At 35.5% G+C, this 18,776-nt stretch overlaps 1 protein-coding gene across 12 annotated transcripts in view; it reads left to right on the plus strand.

The window, feature by feature from the left end:
- The window catches only part of CFAP20DC (CFAP20 domain containing), a 281,035-nt gene that overhangs the window by 2,205 nt on the left and 260,054 nt on the right, over nt 1-18,776 (plus strand). For 11 of the 12 annotated variants that reach the window (XM_081247110.1, XM_081247103.1, XM_081247108.1 and 8 more), the window contains exons 2-4: nt 540-629; nt 3,108-3,201; nt 10,286-10,358. Coding sequence is in view for 11 of the 12 variants with exons in the window: in XM_081247103.1 (XP_081103229.1) it covers nt 540-629; nt 3,108-3,201; nt 10,286-10,358 (257 nt within the window). In the remaining variant the exon portion in view is untranslated. The remainder of the gene's footprint in view (nt 1-539; nt 630-3,107; nt 3,202-10,285; nt 10,359-18,776) is intronic. The other variant, XM_081247107.1, reaches the window with a different exon arrangement.

An 18,776-nucleotide genomic window follows, 5' to 3' on the forward strand; every position in this document is an offset into this window, starting at 1 on the left:
TTTATGTTTACTATCCTATGTAATCTAACAACCCATTTTACAGATAGAGAATCAAGAGGTTAAGTAACTCCAAAGTCAGATAGCTAATAAATGGCAAACCTGTATTGGAGCTCAGGTTAGTGTAACTAAAAAGCTTGTAGCCAGAGATAACTATCAGATTTTATTAGCCTGGCTTGAGAGTTGAGTTTAAACCCATTAGTGTGTGTTGAATAGAATATTTTGTAAGCATGAACTATACATGTGAAATAACTGAACCTTACACTGAGAGACTGTAAGGTTTGTATGGCATGGAGTTTATTTAATGTTTATCATGCTTTTAAAAAAATTTCTTAAACCATTAATCCAAGGTGACCTGAATCAGAACAGTTGTTGCTTAGATACAATCAAGATATAAAGTAGGAGTGATAAGAGGGATAATGTTTCCTCTCAGATCTACTTAACTTACAGATGCCTGGAACAGTGGGTATGGACTGTGTGGTGGATAGTATTTCCTCCTTAGCATTGTCTTTCACTTTAATTTTTAATATTTTTTTTCCTAGGGAGGTGCATTTGTTGAAATCTTTAGTGCTCAGGGAAAAAATCCTGGAGCAAAATGGAAGATCCTTGGCAGTCCATCTGTGATTTGGAAAGTAAGTGTTAGAAATTAGAGCCACCTAAATCCTGGAAAGAAATGAGAGTAAAGATTATGACAAGAAGGGCTTGGTAAGATTTCAGAACAGGTTTTTCTGTTCATTCACTTCAAAACCCTTTCATGACATCATTGGCTGCAGCCCTCACAGACACCCCTCCTTGGCCATTGAAGACTTTGGCACACAGCTCATAACCCATCTCTATATGCCAAGTCCTGCTGCTGCTTTAGGTGACTTCAGTTTCTGTGAGGAAAATCTCCAAATCCTGGGCTTCTCAGCTTCTTGATTTCTTCATCTCTAATGACGTCTTCCACTCTACTTCAGCAGCCTTTCCCACTGTCACACCTTGTACCTTATCACCAAAAATTGCAGGGTCTCTGAAGTTACTAAGTGAGAACTTGAGACATCCCTCTCTGAGTCCAATCTTCGATTCTTAATGTTGCTTGCCTAGTTACTCCCACTGTATTTGTTCTTCAACCTAATTGAGACTCTTAGGCCATTGACCATTCTACTTTTCTCCCTGTGTTTAGATTTATTTACTTACTTAGTTAACCTACTTACTCACTCACTCTGTCTTCACTTTCTTTTCTCTCCAGCCCAGAATCCATGGTCTATTATTTCAGTCACTTCCCAGTCAAGACCTCGAATGCCCCTGTTCCTTGTCCTTTCATCATGCCTGCCTAGCAAACGCCAACCACTTCTGAATCCCCGATTCTCTCTCTTTTCTGTGCCTGCATCTGGGCTTCTCAGTACCTTTGGAAAGATATCTATAGTCTCTCAGATCAATAATGCTATAATTCAGTGTCAACGGCCCCAGAAGTTCTCCTGTTCTCTTGGTCTCTAAAATGGTTCTTTCTCCATTATCTTCAGGTTTCCAGCCACTAACTTCTTACCCCCATCCCCATCCCACACCCAGGACAGACCCTCCTCACTCATTCACCAGAAGACCTCACCCCCCATTTCACAGGGGAAACTGATGTCAGCAGGTAGAAACTACCTCATCTTTCTGCTACCAAATCTAAAAATCTGTATCCTTCCCTGTTCTTTCCTCTTTCTCTTCTCTCTTGTACAGTTGAGAAAAAAACACCTTTCTAGGGTCTTTGTTCTATGGATAGTTTTTTTAAACTGTTAATTGAGTGCTTACTATTTGCCAAGCCATAGGATTCAGCACATTACCTGTTCTATAATCCATACAATAACCTTGTATCTCACAAGGTACCTTTATGCCTATATTATAGGCATAGTAAGGTTAAGTGACTTGATCAAAATTATATAGCTCCTACTATGAATAAAAGTTAAATGTGGCTGTGAGGGTACAGAGCAGAGAGATTAGGTAAGGCTTCCCTGAGGAAATGATACTTGATCTCTGAGAACTAACTAGGCACCAGGTGGAGCTGGTAGAACATTTCAGGCAATGAGAAAAGCAGGTACAAAGCCCTTGCTTTGGAGGAGCTTAGAATTTTTAAGAAACTGCTAGAAGGCTACAGAGGCTAGGATTCAGAGTGAGGGAGAGTGCGAGGCAGGAGATGAGGTTTGAAAAACTGGGCAGGGGCTAGACTACACAAGGATTTGTGGCCATGCTCAAGATTTTGGTAAGCTGTTGAAAGGTTTTAGTATATGCCCAGCTTGTGTGTAGACGAAATAATACACTCGATGTGTATGTTCATTTGGAATACATAAGAGATGCTATTGTGATGGATATGATACAATTTTATTTAAATGTTAATTCTTAGCAGCCATTAGTTACAATGTATTTCTTAACATATACAAAAAGGAAGAGTGGGAGGATCTATGAAATATTTTATTGTGAAAAAGGAGTCTTTATACTTAAAGATTGGAAATTTGCTCCAAGATAAAAAAAATAACCATTTACATTAGCACTTTGACTGATGGAAATTAGACTCTCATGTATAAGTTTTTCATTCCAAACTTGTTTTGTTTCTGTTCATTTTTCAGGTAACCTTAGTTGTAACACTTTAATTTGTACTGATTTTAAGTAAATGATGTATAGAACTTCAAGTTAGAGGACTAGTAAAATAAGGCACTGATTAATTCTATATGAGCCATGGCTTGAAACCAAGGAACTTCCAAACTGGATACAACGTAGATTAGATGGTTTATTGTACTGTTAACAGAAAGTGATGTTCAGCCTATGCTATTAGATACATAGATTAAAGGAGGGAAAGGGTAACTAAACTCTGGAAACTTTAAATTAGTAACTTGGGAATCCCTGAAGTTGGAGAACTTTTTATCATTTAGAGGAAGAGTGTCTTGATATAGTAGAGAATTTGCCAAGTGGCTAAGGGTGGCTTCTATATTCCAGTTCCCAGCAAGTCTCAGTGTAAGAGTATCATCAAGGCCTGAGCTTATTTTAAGTCATTTCAGTGTGGAGCTTTTTCTGTGGGCTTGCTTCTCCAATTTTATAATAAAAGTCAAATAAAATATGCAGTTACCACTGTTTTCATTTTTGTTCTGTAGGAATTTGATAAAGAAGTTAAAAGTTTTGTGTTTGTCCTGGAAGGCAGCAGCCAAACAAATAAAATTCAATTACCAAAGGAGAATAAGCAAATCCGTAAGTAAGACTTTTAATATTGAAGCTTAACATTTGATGCTTAAAGTTACACTTTTAGGTCTCATAAACAGGCCTATTAGTTTGACTTTTACTGGCATCTGTCAATGTAAAGTAATAAGGTTTTTTTAAATTTAGAGAGTAACTTTATTCCAGGCTTTTGAAAAGAGATTCTGCTTCATTGTTTATTAGAAATTTACTTGTATGTTAAAGAAGATTTAGAAGATTATTCAATTAATTAGACTAGTAATGATATTTATTAAGCACTTACTGTGTGCCAATGACTTTCTAAGCATTTCATATTTTTTAATTCTTTCAATCCTCACAATAGCTCTTTTACAGATGAACACACTGAGGTTGGTTCCTCATCAAGAGACCATGAGTTCCTAAATTATCGTAAATCAATTTGTGAGAAAAAAAATGATGTAAAATACTATATAAGGCATTATTTAGTAAGATATCAACTTATATACCTTTAGAAATATTAGTATCTAATGAGTAAAGATATGAATATGTGATTTAACAAAAACCCCAAAAATAGACTTCAATTCTTATCTGCTTTGGAAATGAGGATCAGAGGTTTAAAGCAGAAGGAACCCTGAGAGATCACCTAAATTTATGATCAGAAGCCCAGTTATTGGCCACACTGGGGTTAAAATTCAAGGCTCTGCCACCAAATTAGGCTTTGTGAACACTGATGTGATTTAAGAAATATAATTTATCAAAATGCTTAATCATATTTTCATTAACTTTATCCTATATTTAACTATTGTGATTTAGCAAATGTAGGTAACCAGCTGTTTTTTTACATTCATTCTGTACTTCTTCATTCATTAAGAACATTTATTGAATACCTATTGTGTACCAGGGACTATGAAAAGACCTATTCTTGGTATCTCATTTTCTCATTTTAATTCGGTTTTCTAAACTTTTATAGGCTGTGTGTTTTATCTACTATTTCAAGCTACTACATGCATATTTTAGATTTCTAAGACATAAACCAAACCACAGAAATTATAGATGGAAGATGATTTATTTTAAAGTGATCTCTTTCTAAATAAAATAAGAAGCAGAACCTCAAAGAGAAGGGATAATCATTGTTAAAATAATTTTTTTAATTTACCACCATTTTAAAATCATGATTTCCTCATAGTTTGCATTTTTTAATAGCAAAGATTTTTGTCATTTCTGCATAAATTTGTACTGATAAATAAAGTGAACTAAGATGAGCCATGGAAACATATCTGAAACTGGAGGTTATTCTTTAACAGGAAACATGGTCTGTCTTTTTTAAGAGTATTGACTTTGTAAAATAGACACATTTGGTTTACAGGAACATAACTTTATTCTAAACCAGTGTTCTTTTGTATTTCTTACTGTTGGCCTCTCCTTCCATGTGATGCCTTCAGCATCTATACATATGATGATGTTACTGACAAAATCAAATCACTTCTAGTAACATTTCTCAGTTGGCTCTGAGAAAGATGTCTCCTCTACCAAAGGCTCAGTGATTAAAGACAAGCTCCCCTTTCCCACTTTTATCTAAGTTTCTTTTTAGAAATAAAACAAATTTAATGTGTCATAATTGCTTTTTAAAAATGGAAAGATGATGGTTTTAATTGGAAGAAAGGGAAGAATCTTTTAATGTATTTCTTTTACAATGCCCTGTAATTAAAAATTAATCTGGCTTTTCAGTAGCATGTGCAGCCCTGTAACAAATGAAACAGTTTATATAGTCTGTCCTGTTTTTAATGTTTTTAAGATTATTTGGAATTTTTGATAATGGGAATTTATAGTTATTTTCACTTGTATAAAATGATCTTCTATGTGACATTGTTATGGTTAAATTTAAATTTAATGGCATGCCTTGAATAGAGAATTGGCTTTCTGTTAACATTTCTAAATTAAGTTCAATTACCATATGTATTCCTATTTTAAGAGTAAACATCCACTTTATTTATGCCAACTTGACATTAGGTACCTCGTATGTGTTCCCTACTATATTAAGTACCTGTGAAGAAAGTCTAATAGTGAAATTCAATATTTTTAGCTTTTCATTTTAAATAGTAATATTTCTGAATTATATTTGAGCATCTCTAAATATGTCAAAGTTTTTTTTAAACTCAGCAGCTGATCAAATAAAGGAAGGTGTGATATTGATTATCAGATTGTGTACTTCTCCAGGGCAGCACTCTTGCATCATCTACTTTGTACCCCTAACTTAGTGTGTCATATACAGCTGGTGTTTAGTAATTTTGTTAAACTTGCCATACTAAGAAACTATAACAATTTAGGTTATAATTTCTACTGGTAACCATTTGGCCTTGATAATGAGGCTTGTAAATCATTAGCCAGTTAAATAAATAAATCCATGTTGCTATTAATGCTGGAACATGTTATATAGAGTTGCCCATATGAGAAGAAGCTCTGTTACATGTAAACATCTATCATTTGGATGGTCTGTCCAGGGACTTTCTGTTTGAGGCTCATGTTTGAAACCATTGTTTTCTCTGCCTGTGGCATCTGAATCAAATGGTGTGTCTCTCGGGATCAGCATCCCTGAAGCCCTGTGTTGATCTAAGTTTCAGCTGCTCTGGTGGATGAGGTCATCTTTATGAGGTACCTCTCAGCCTCCCTCTGCCCCAACTTTTGGTATTTTTTTTTTAATAAACTCATTATAACTTCCTCTTTCTAAACCCCTTCAGTGGCTTTGACTTCACTATTCTACTGATACTGCTCTTGTCACGGTCACTAGTACTCTCTCTATTCCTGAATCCAATGGCCAGTTTTCAGCCCTTATCTTGCTTAACTTAACAGCAGCATTGACAAAGGTGACACACTCCTCCTTGATATAGTACTTTCTTCGCTCATCTTCCAGGATGCCCATACTCGTAGTTTTTTTTCTCCTACTTCGCTGGTCTTTCTTCTTAGTCTCCTTTCATGGTTCTTCCTCTTCTCCCCAACACAACTTAATGCTGTAGTGCCTCTGGACTTAGTCCTTGACCTTCTTGACCTTGAACTACATTGACTCCTTTGGTTTTGGGCCCTAGTCTCATGGCTTTAAATATCATCTCTGTTGTATACCAGCTTACATTTCCATCTCTGACTTGTGTCCCAAACTCCAGATTTGTATATTCAGTTGCTTAGTTGACATTTATGCTTGGACAGCTTTACCCTAGAAATTTTTCTTCCTCCTCCTGCAGACTGCCCCATCTCAGTTGTTAGCAATTTGTCTTTCAGTTGCTCAGACCAAAAACTCTTAAATCAGCTTGATTTTTCCTTTTTTTCATCTAGAAAATCTTATTGACTCTATCTTTAAATTAGATTTAGAGTCTGACTACTTCTTGCCACCTCCCTGCTACCACCCTGGTCCAAGCCACCATTATCTCGTGCTTGGATTATTGCAGTAGTCTTCTAATTAGTCTCCCTGTTTCTGACTTGCCTCCCTACAGTCTGTTGTCAACTTAGCAGCCAGAGTGATTCTGCTGAAAATACTGCATCTCTCTCAGGGTAAAACCCCAAAATCTTTAGGACCCTGTGGTATCTGCTGCCCTCTTAACTCTCTTTACTTAACTTTAACTTTACTTCCTATTACTATTTCCTTTTTCACTCTGCTCAAACCATACAGGTCTCCTTGCTCTTTTCAACCATAGCCTGGTACCTTAGCACCTTAGCCCTTGTGCACAAGCCGTACCCTCTACCTAGGGCTTTTGTTCCCCAAATAGCTACATGGCTCACTCTCTCCCCTTCTTCAGGCCTTTACCAAATAAAATGTCACCTTCTCAGTGAGGACCCATCCTGACCTATACTTAAATTACAACCTGTGCTTTGTATCCTTTCCCCATTCTTAATCCCCTTTACCCTGTTCTCCCTTTTCCTATAGTAATTATCACCATTTAGCATGCTGTTTATGTTCTTCTATTGTTTTTTCATCATCACCAGAAACTAAGGCCTACCAGCACAGAAATTTAGTCTATTTTGTTCACCTAGAACAGTGCCTGGCACATAGTAGACATTCAGTAAATCTTTGTTGAGTAAATGAGTGAATGGATGAGTGGCTTCCCATTGATTTTAGGATGACCTGTATCCTTCACATGGCTTTCAAGTCCCCGTGTAATTGAGTTCCTGGCTATTTGCCAGACTTATCCCCTGCTACTTTTCCCCTTCCGTCTCTCCTACCAGTCCTTTAGGCCTTTAAGTTCATGCAATCTACTATAGCCTCTTCCATCACATGATGGAGTATTCCCTCTCCCTGCAGTATTTATTCCTCTCCTCTACCCCTATCTTCCTTGCCCAGTCAATCCCTGCTATTCTTCCCAGCTGAATTCCAATGTTACTTCTTCAAGAAAACCTTCACTCATCATCCTCTTCCTCTCAAGGACCCAGGATTATATGCTTTCATAGCACCCTGACCTTCTCCTTCATGGAACTAGTATATAAGTTCTTAGAGGGAAGAGACCATGCCTGTCTTATTCACTACAAAAGCTTCAACGCTGAGTCTTGCGTATAGTATATGTTCAGTGAATCTTTATTAAATGATAGATCTAATTTAATCTACACAAATGATTCTGTGAGGGGTAAACCTAAATTATCAACTCAGTTTTACACATGAAGAATAAAAAGGCCCAAACAGGTTTTCTGATTTGCCCAGGGTATATGGAATAACCCATAATGAAGGGATAATTGTTCTCTGTGTTGCAGTGGGAAAGGTGCACTTTAGTGTGCTGTTTGTGCTAGGGCTGCGATAGAACCAGGAAATATCTTCAGTCATGATTTATCAGGTCACTTATAAAGGATTACTGTACTGTGGTCTAGTCCCAACTCTTTGAACAGTGTAACACTTGCAAAATGTATATTGAGGTATATATACAACTGTCATTTGCTGTAATGAAACAACTGTAAAAACCACTGTTTAAAAATCTAATGGTGTTTTACCAGATAAATGTGTCTTAAAATATTCAAAAGAAGAAAGGATCTGACCCCTTAAAACATAGAGGTAGTTTTTGTCTCAGGCAGAGAACAGATTATAAAACTGCAGAAACCTGGATATTTCAGTAAAAAGAGTGAATTTTTATGAATTTTATGTACTTGATGGGCGTTTTTGACTAACAGTAGTTCCACATTCAGCATTTTAAATGTAGATTTTAAATTCAGATTTTAAATATAATGTAGACATGAGGAGTCAGTTTATATTTACTAGGCCACTGGCAAAAAAATGTTACTGTAGAGTTTATTTAGCATTTCTGACACACAGGATCAGTGTATGTCAGATGTTATTAATGTACTTTTTCCTTTGTCAGATGATCACCATATGGTATTGTACTTGTTTTAATCTTAGAAGTGAAGCCTTTTGGAAACCAGGGCTTCTGTACGTGAGAGAGTTGAGTTACCAAGCTCTCTTTTTGAGGGCAAACATCTTTCATATCTAAAAGTGTTCATACAAAAATGCCCTATATGTGTAGCTCTTTGTGTTTGAAGAGAACAGTGCTGATTCAGTGAGATTTGTGACATAAATTTGGGACCTTTTGTAAAGAGTGATTTCATTTATCCCAGTGCTCTCTCAGCTCTATTTATGGGGGCCTTTGTGCAAAGGGAAAATACTGTAGGTCCAATCAGTGGAAGATGCAAGAGAGAGAGAGATTAACGGTGGTTTATTTAAGTTGGCCTCATTTTGGTATCTCATTTTGGTTTTGTAATCCAGAACTCTGGTTGTCTTGTTGGCTTTTCCCATAAATGTAGTAGAATCTGATTCCTAGAGAATTTTCTAAGTTCAGAGGCTGTTACCCCATTTCCATTATGTTGCTTACTCTGCTGATGGCTCTTTGCAACCGTTTATAAGCTTAGTATTTTAAGTAGAAGTTACCTTTGTATGTTTTATTTTTAAAATGTTAAGCACATTCGGTCAAATATGGTTTTGTTTAGAAACTAGATTTGGGGTAAAATATAGGAACTGTTTAAGTTGTTCAGGAATGTTGTAAAACATTTTACCATAGGAATTCTAAACCAGAAGATCTTTATATATAGACTACCCAAACATGTATTGTTACTTTAAAATACTTAAATTTGCTAAGTCTACTAAGTTGGAATAAACAGAAAATAATGTGCATGTTAGACCAGTTGCCTTCCTTGAGGCCTTTCTCCACATATTGGCCTGTACTGTTAGATTTTTAGGAGAGGTTCACAGATACATCGACATTTCCATTTCCTACCCAGTGTCTCACATTGGGAAAAAAGTTCCTAGAAGTCATGTTTTAGGAGGAAGTGATACTAAAACGTTCATTAAGAGCATCATAATTGAGAGATCAAGCAAAAGTTCAAAAGCTAAGAAGAAGGGAATTAAGTGAATGGGTCTGAAGAGGTAATATGAAATCAGTTGATTTTTGAAGCAGTTGTAGACCTCAGTTATCAAAAGTACCATAGGTCTTTCTCCAAATATTTTTTTAATCCAGGTGAAGCTGGTGTTGGGGAATAAAAACTATCAGTTCTTAATTTGTGAGCATTAAATTAATCAAAAATGTGTTAAATTAACAAAAGGTATTATAACTGAAAATATGTTCCTCTGTCCATCTCATTTTAGACACATTTAAAACCGTATGAACTAGATATGGCTCATCAAACCTTCAGCTGTAGTTGTCATAATTAGAACTGTTTTCTTGATCTATTGTTTTTCGTTAAGTTGTACAGTTAAAATTGTCAGCAAATAAAAATAATTGCCACATGCTTTTATGACCGCCTTAATGAGAGTCCATAGTTCAATTTTATATGTGTCTATTGAATGTGTGCACTTTCTTGCAACCTATTAAAAATAGTAAATAAAAAATTATTATTTTGTAAATTTTGATAAAAATTTCCCCAAGCCCACAGATGGGACTTTAAAAGACAACATTTATTGTTAGAGTTTGATTTGAGTTCATCATTTTTTTTGCTTTTATAATGAGGTTGTAACTCAGGGGTAGTGCTGTTGCAGTTCTGTGTATTACTGAAATGATAAAAGCTTCAGCTTGTTGATGACATGTGGTTGTTTTGTTTATATGTACATATAAATGGTTTGGACATATAAATGTATATTTTCCCCCTCTCGTTTTAGTTGGACTGATCCAGAGGTTTCTTGTACTTCAGATTTACATACCCCTGGGACAAGACTTCTCCACCGAATTGCTGTAAGATATACAGAATTTCTTTCAATGTTTTATGTGTATTAGACATTTGATCAATTGAAACAGTACAAAGAGTCATTAATTACAAGTGGCAGTTTTTGCATTAAAGAGCAGTGACTTATCAAGTCGACATGAAGTAATTAAACTAATTTAATGGTATTTCTCAGATATACTGAAGTCTGGCATTTCCCTAAGGGAAGAAAGCAAATTTCATCCGTTTTAAGAAAATATCAAAGGATTCTGAATTTGACAATAAAGAGCCTATAATTTGAAGAAATAAATAATCCAAAAGTTTGAGATTTTATAGTTCAAATGAGGGGTGATGTTATGTTTTGTACTGTCTGCTATTGGAAACTGTGTTTGGTTTTAAATTAATTGAAATACCTCATTTTAATGTTATTTTTTAGTTTGTAAATTTTATTAGAGTATAGTTGGTTTACAGTGTTTTGTTAGTTTCAGGTGTACAGCAAAGTGATTCAGTTATACATATACATATATTCATTCTTTTTCAGAATCTTTATCCATGTACGTTATTACAGAATATTGAATAGAGTTCCCTGTGCTATACAGTGTGTCCTTGTTGGTTATGTATTTTAGATATAGTAGTGTGTGTGTATGTTAATCCCAAGATCCTAATTTATCCCTCCCTCCCACGTTTCCCCTTTGGTAACCATAAATTTGTTTTTGAAATTAGTGAGTCTGTTTCTGTTTTGCAAATAAGTTCATTTGTATCTTTTTTTAATTAGGCTCCAAATATGAGTGATACCATATGATATTTGCCTTTCTCTGTCTGACTTACTTCACTTAGTATGATAGTCTCTAGGTCCATCCATGTTGCTAAAAATGGCATTATTTCATTCTTTTTTATGGCTATATTCCACTGTGTATATGTACCACATCTTCTTTATCCATTCATCTGTCGATGGACATTTAGGTTGTTTCCATATCTTGTCTATTATAAATAGTGCTGCAATGAACACTGGGGTATATGTATCCTTTTGAATCATGGTTTTCTGTGGATATATGCCCAGGAGTGGGATTGCTAGATCATAGGGTAGTTTTCTTTTTTTTAGTTTGTTAAGGAACCTCCATACTGTTCTCCATAGTGGTTGTACCAGTTTACATTCTGACCAACAGTGTAGGAGGGTTCCCTTTTCTCCACACCCTCTCCAGCATTTATTGTTTGTAGATTTTTGATGATGGCCATTCTGACAGGTGTGAGGTGATACGTCGTTATAGTTTTGATTTGAATTTCTCTGATAATTAGTGATGTTGAGCATCTTTTTATGTGCTTTATTGGCCATGTATGTCTTCTTTGGAGAAATGTCTATTTAGATCTTCTGCCCATTTTTTGATAGGGTTGTTTGTTTTTTTGATATTGAGCTTCATGAGCTGCTTATATATTTTAGAGATTAATTTCTTGTTGGTCACTTTGTTTGCAAATATATTCTCCCATTTTGTGGGTTGTCTTTTTGTTTTGTTTATGGTTTTCTTTGCTGTGCAGAAGCTTTTAAGTTTAATTAGGTCCCATTTGTTTATTTTTGTTTTTAGTTTCATTACTCTAGGAGGTGGATCCAAAAAGATATTGATGTGATTTATGTCAAAGAGTGTTTTCCCTATGTTTTCCTCTAAGAGTTTTATAATATCTGGCCTTACATTTAGGACTTTAATCCATTTTGAGTTTATTTTTGTGTATGGTGTTAGGGAGTGTTCTAATTTCATTCTTTTACATGTAGCTGTCCAGTTTTCCCAGCACCACTTATTGAAGAGACTGTCTTTTCTCCAATGTGTATTCTTGCCTCCTTTGTCATAGATTAATTGACCATACGTGAGTGGATTTATTTCTGGGCTTTCTATCCTGTTCCATTGATCTATGTTTCTGTTTTTGTGCCAGTACCATACTGTTTTTATGATTGTAGCTTTGTAGTATAGTCTGAAGTCAGGGAGCCTGATTCCTCCAGCTCCATTTTTTTCCCTCAGGATTGCTTTAGCTACTTGGGGTCTTTTGTGTTTCCATACAAACTTAAAAATTTTTGTTCTTTGTTCTGTGAAAAATGCCATTGGTAATTTGATAGGGATTGCATTGAATCTGTAGGTTGCCTTGGGTAGTGTAATCATTTTGACAGTATTGATTCTTCCAATCCAGGAAAATGGTGTATCATTCCATCTGTTTGTGTCATCTTTGATTTCTTTCATCAGTGTTTTATAGTTTTCACAGTACAGGTCTTTTGTCTCCTTAGGTAGGTTTATTCCTAGGTACAGTAAGTCCCCTACATACGAACAAGTTCCATTCCAAGAGCGCTTTCGTAAGTCCAATTTGTTCGTTAAGTCCAACAAAATTAGCCTAGGTGCCCAACTAACACAATCAGCTATATAGTACTGTACTGTAATAGGTTTATAATGCTTTTCACACAAATAACACATATAAAACAAACACAAACAGTAAAGAAAACATTGTTAATCTTACAGTACAGTACCTTGAAAAATACAGTAGTACAGTACAACAGCTGGCATTAGAGGGGCTGGCATCAGGTGAACAGGCAAGAATTACTGACTGGAGGAGGGAGAAGAGGTGGGAGATGGTAGAGCTGAAGGATCATCCGCAATAGGAGATGGAGGGCAAGCTGCAATTTCACTTACACCTGACGTTGGTGGCACAGTTTCTGGTTCCTTGCTGGAACCAGATACACATTTGCATGTTTGAAAGTTTGCAGCTTGAAGGTGCGTACGTAGGGGACTTACTGTATTTTATTATTTTTGATGCAGTGGTAAATGGGGTTGTTTCCTTAATTTCTGTTTCTGATCTTTCGTTGTTAGTGTATAGGAATGCAAGAGATTTCTGTGTATTAATTGTGAATCCTGCAACTTTACCAAATTCATTGATGAACTCTAGTAGTTTTCTGGCAGCATTTTTAGGATTTTCTATGTATAGTATCTTAATGTTATTCACCTTAGTTGAGAAATATTGGTCTTTTCTGTTGACATATAGATGTCTTGGGATATATTTGTTTTAAGTGGCCTTGCTATGAACTAATTGTTTAGCAAAAATGAGCATATACAAATTTTACTCAGTTGAGCTACCTGTTGTCTGATACAATTCTGAGAATGAAAATAACATTAATTTGTATATTCATACAGAATGGAATATTGTTTAGGGTCTCAGTAATAAATTTGTGTGCTTTCAGTAAAACATTATATTTGGGGTATGCTATTTTCTAATTTTTCTTTGTAACTAATAGCTGTCCAAGGTGAAAGCTTAGGCTTTTATTTTCCCTGCTGGAAGAAGTGACTTTTCCTATTAATGAAGTTAATTTTGGACTAGTTACACCGGTGCAAACCAAGGGGAAGGAAGAGCTTTCTTAATAAAATGAGATTAACATAAACTCGAGGTTATTAGTTTCTCTTTGTTATGAATTAAATATTAAAATATTAATTAAATATGAATTAAAATAATAATGTGTGCATATGTTGGTAAAATACGAATTTTAGCTAATTATTTAATTTTGTTTTCTGGAATGATAAAGGATAGATGGAACAATTTATATTTTTATTTTATTCAACTTTAAATCTTATAAACTTCTAAGATTTTCTGTTATCATCTGCCATGGTCACCAAGATTCTTTAAAGTAGTTCTTATAGTAACAAGACCAAAGCAGCATTTGATGCTCTTATGTATTAGGTTGGCCAAAAAGTTCGTTTGGGTTTTTCTGTAGATGGTTTGGAAAAACCCAAACGAACTTTTTGGCCAACACTGTCTTTTTCTAGTTCTGCAGAAAAAGTATTTTCAAGACTCTAAAAACATTCTAAAGTTACAGTGTACCATATAAAGTTTTATTTTCAGTGTAGGGGAAAGTGGTTTCCTACCAAATGGAAGAAGACACATTATATTTTATTTTTAAGCTTGTTAGGTTCCTTACATAGAAATCCAGTCCAACCCTTTTGTTCTCCTGATCTCTACCACCTATACCTTGAAGCCATGGTAGAGGTGCTGGAAATTGGCCTTTTGATCAAAGTTGTGCAAGACACTTTGCTGAACCTTGGGACATAATCTTTTGCTGAAGAGCACTCTTTTCCTATGCAAAATTAAGCTTTATTTGTGCCCCCAAACACTTGAGCTTATCACTCTAGGCTAGGCAATATACTGTTTTAACTAAGTTAATAATAATTAAAGCTTTAATTATTGAGAAATCAATAGGTATCTTAGGTTTAACTTAGTCTAGCAAGAAAGCAGTTGATATAAGTAAGCCTGACCACCCCTTTGTTACCGTGTGATTAATGCACTTGAAGGCTGGGAAAACATTTTCATGGGTGATGGAACTAACGGTCAGATTTTGAATTCAGTTGACTATAATCCTAGTCTCTTGTTCTCATAGCCACATGGACAAACATTTGTATTTTTCAGATTGTTTTAGTTTTATAGTTTTTGCAAAACAAATGTTTTATGGACAAAAGGTCAAAATTATTAAAAAACATGGGTAAAACATTCTCTGTCCTGACGTAGTGAAATCACTAGATTATGAGAAAATGTATTAACTATGCATTTGAATTTGTCGCTAATGGATAATCAAAATATTTTGCTATTTTAGGAAGTAATGACAGACCATGTTTTACAAGAAAGAAGGTAGAGTAATAAGTATTGATTGCCTTTCTAACTACAGCTTTTTCTTTTCCTTAAATGAAAGGGCTTTCTTTCAGCACCCTTAGTGTTTTACTGTGTTTCTAGCAGCATAGCTCCAGGCCATTTTAAATAATATATTTCTCTAACAAGCTTGGAAAGTCACAGAGCAGAAAGATATATGGCTTCTAAAATTTTTAATTGTCAGAATGGGAGAGGCATTTTGTTTCACAAAGATACACTTGCACATCAAGAGTTTTTCATAAGTGGAGTCTTGCCAGCTGTTTTATGAGTTTAATACTCATTTCTTCAACATCTTCCTGTGTATCTTATGTTCACTGGATGATTATACTGCTCAGGAGAAGGTCATACATCTGTGAGTTAGTGGATGCCTTAGGACCAGCCATAGCTCTGCTTGAGGAATCACTCATGATTAGTCAGTCAACAAATTATTGAATTCCTGTTACTGTCATACAGTGTGATATGCATAGGGGAGTCAATCTACGTTGAATCTGTTTACTTCTTCCCACCCTCACTACCCTCCTAGTCCCAAACCACCATCACATTTCCCCAATTTACTGTTAGAGCATCTGAGTAGATTTCCCAGCTGCTTCTCTTATCCTTTTACAATCCTATCTCCACACTGCAGCTAGAGTGATCATTCTAATAGCCAAGTGGAATTTTCACTGTACCAAGGACAAACTCCCAAATCCTCAATGCTCCCATGTGCTCTGGTCTCTCACCTCTCCCTGAGCTCACCAGCTGTCAGCCACACTTGCTCCTTTCCAGCCATATTGGCTTTCCCTTCCTCACACACCAGGTGAGGTCTCCACTTAGGGTCCTATGCACAAGTGGTTTATATCCCCATTTCTTTACCTTGTTAACTCTTACTCAGTCTTCTCATCTCAGCTTAAGTCTCCCCTCTCCAGAAAGCCCTTCTTTGACTTCCCCCAAATAAATGAGAAATAAATCTTATGCTGTTTTCTAGCACTCTGCTGTTTTCCTTCATTACAACTATGCCAGTTTGTAATGGCATATTTTATTTGATTATCTGTCATTTTGAGCAGTCTTTGAGTTCCATGATATTCTAGCACCTAACACAATGCCTGGCACAAAAGCTCTGAAATATATATGAGTGGGCAGGAGTGGAATGAGTAAACAGGACCCAATCTCTGTCCACATATAGTTTGCTTTGAGGGTGAAAGATCAGTTAAAAGGCAATTTAAATACATCTTTTTAAATGTTATGATGGCATAAGAGCAAGACATAGGGAACATGTGACGTATTAGGTAGAAGTAAGAGCATAGGCCTCAAACGAGACAGATCCAGAGTCAAATTCTGCTTTGCCTCTGTGGGACTTTGGACAAGTTACTTAACTTGCCTCACCTATAGGATGAGAGTAATAATACCTACCTCACAGATTGGTCATAAGAATTAAATGAGAAAATTAACATAAAGTAATAATGGCTAACATTTATTAAGCACTTATTATATACTGAACATTGTTCTAAGCATTTTGTTTTCACTCAATCCCCAAAACAAGCCTGTATAGTAGTCATAAATATTGCCTCTATTTTACCATTGAGGAAACTGAAGTCCAGAAAGGTTAAGGAATTCGGCGGAGGTTACAGACTTACTAATAATCTTAGAGCCAGAAATCAAACTTGTAGTCTAAATCTAGAACCCGTGCTCTGTACCACCATACCATGCCGCCATATTTGTAAATTTTCTATCTAATTATACATACATACATATATGGTAGGGATATTTAATTTGAATTTTAGAACAAGATGATTGTGCTCAGCCTTCTACATCTTTAGGGGCTTCCCATAGCACAGTGCTATCATCAGGGTTCCACAGAGGAAAGGTCTTTCATTCTGAGCTGTTCTGTTTCTGTAATTACCCATTTAAGAAATAAATGCTTGAAAATTAAAGGAAGAATTTTACTGAAATATTTTTTGTTTAATATTTTGCATCATAAATGTGACAATATTTGTATTACACTTTTTTTTTCCAAAAAAAAATGAGAGCTAAGAAACAACTTCATTTCATCTTTGTTGTTTCTTTACTTTGGTCCATGCCTAGGCCTTTTTTTTCTTTAACATATACATATTATATTATTCAAAATCCTGCATCTGTGGGTAAGGCGGCTTCAGAGCTTCATAACCTGACCAGAGATTATCCAAACACATTGCGTTTTGCATATAGAGCAAATGGAGTGTTTACTGTGCTAACACACAGTATGTTTAGTATTAAAGTAACAGAATTCTCTCATGCTTCTCTCTTTCAGTGTAAACCCACAAAAGAAAATATCCTCTCTTGCTTTTTACAAATAAACTCCTCATTTTGACTTGCTTATTTCTTAGTATTAGTTGCAGTTTTCATTTTTAAAGTATTTTAGTGTACCTGTGTCTCACTGTTTGACCTGAAGTTAAATGATTTAATAAACAACAGATTTTTAAAAGAATTTTTAAGAATTCTTTCATTTTGTGATCTCTTCTGTACTGCTTCATCGTAGCAGTGGGAAGCCAGCTCTCCCCTGTGTGGGAGAGCTGTTAGGTGTTTCAGAGCCTGGGGACAGAATCTTGTGTACAGGAGGAGCACCAAGAACCAGAGCTCTTGGAAGAGAACCAACCGCATCTTGAACTAGAAATCCGTTTCACTATATTTGATGCTGCCAGTCACACTAAGTGATTTTGGAATATTACATTTTTGACAGGAGTTTCATTCATTTTACTGAATATTGTTGAGCATTAATTCCTTTCTCTATCCTGATTTTGTCAATTATCTCGATGAATTCTGAGAGACATTTGTGCTGTTAATGCCTCTAGTGAATTGACATTTTTCTCATTTTCACTCAGCTCAACCGGTGCTTTTTCAATATATGGGATGAAAACACTATGAAAGCTGGTGGTGGGCATCGTGTGCTGTTTTGGAGAGGTTGAGATTCTTAGCCTGCAGATCCTAGGGAATATTATTGCCAGAAGGTTTCACGTGTTGAGCCGTTAGCTATTTGGAGTACTACTTTTGGAATCTAATAAAGTAAATTCCTAAAAAAAGAGAGAGATCCTTAAAAGGGTCCCTAGTCCTTAGAAATTTTAGTTGATCCTTTGTGATCTCTTCATTGCGGTATTCTGAATTTGAAAATTATATCTGAGTAGAGTTTAATGATTTTAACCTAGAATCCAATCTAGTATTTATGATGCTCATTCCACAGTTTTTGTCTTGTCCTTTTGCTTTATCCCCTGGTTTTATGCCTTTGGGCTGTACACTGTCTCAGTTTCCTCTTGAGTAAATGGTAATGTGAACATTTTTCTTTTAATTGCCAGAGCTAATCGGTGATACTGTTTTTTCTGTAATTTTAGGAGGTTTAGGTTCATATGGATCTTAAAGCTTCCTTTTCCATTTCTATAAAATGGAAAATTGAAACATACCCTTCCTACAAAACAAAGCTTTAGTCTCAGGATAATTTAGTGAAAGTTACTCTTATATCACTTTTTCTGTATTGTTACTAGTGAGCTAGACAAATAGGTCAAAAGAGAAATTTAATAGAAGTTTCAGGTCCTTCTACCCTATTGAATTTTGCTCCTTACTGTCCCTTCTTCGGTGACATCGGAGGCACTAGACTCTTTTGAAACTTTAAACCAAGGAAAGTGAATATGGCCTCACAGCTGCAGACCTGTTCTTTTCACATGTCAGTTGTCTTCAGCCACTTTAAAGCCACCAGAGTTGAGAGAACACCTAAATTTAATAACTTTAGGTCAGAATGACATTGGTGAGAGCTTTTGAGATTGTGTCCATTTACC

This window comes from Mesoplodon bidens (assembly GCF_964165515.1).
Source record: "Mesoplodon bidens genome assembly, chromosome: 10".
Lineage (NCBI taxonomy): Eukaryota > Metazoa > Chordata > Mammalia > Artiodactyla > Ziphiidae > Mesoplodon > Mesoplodon bidens.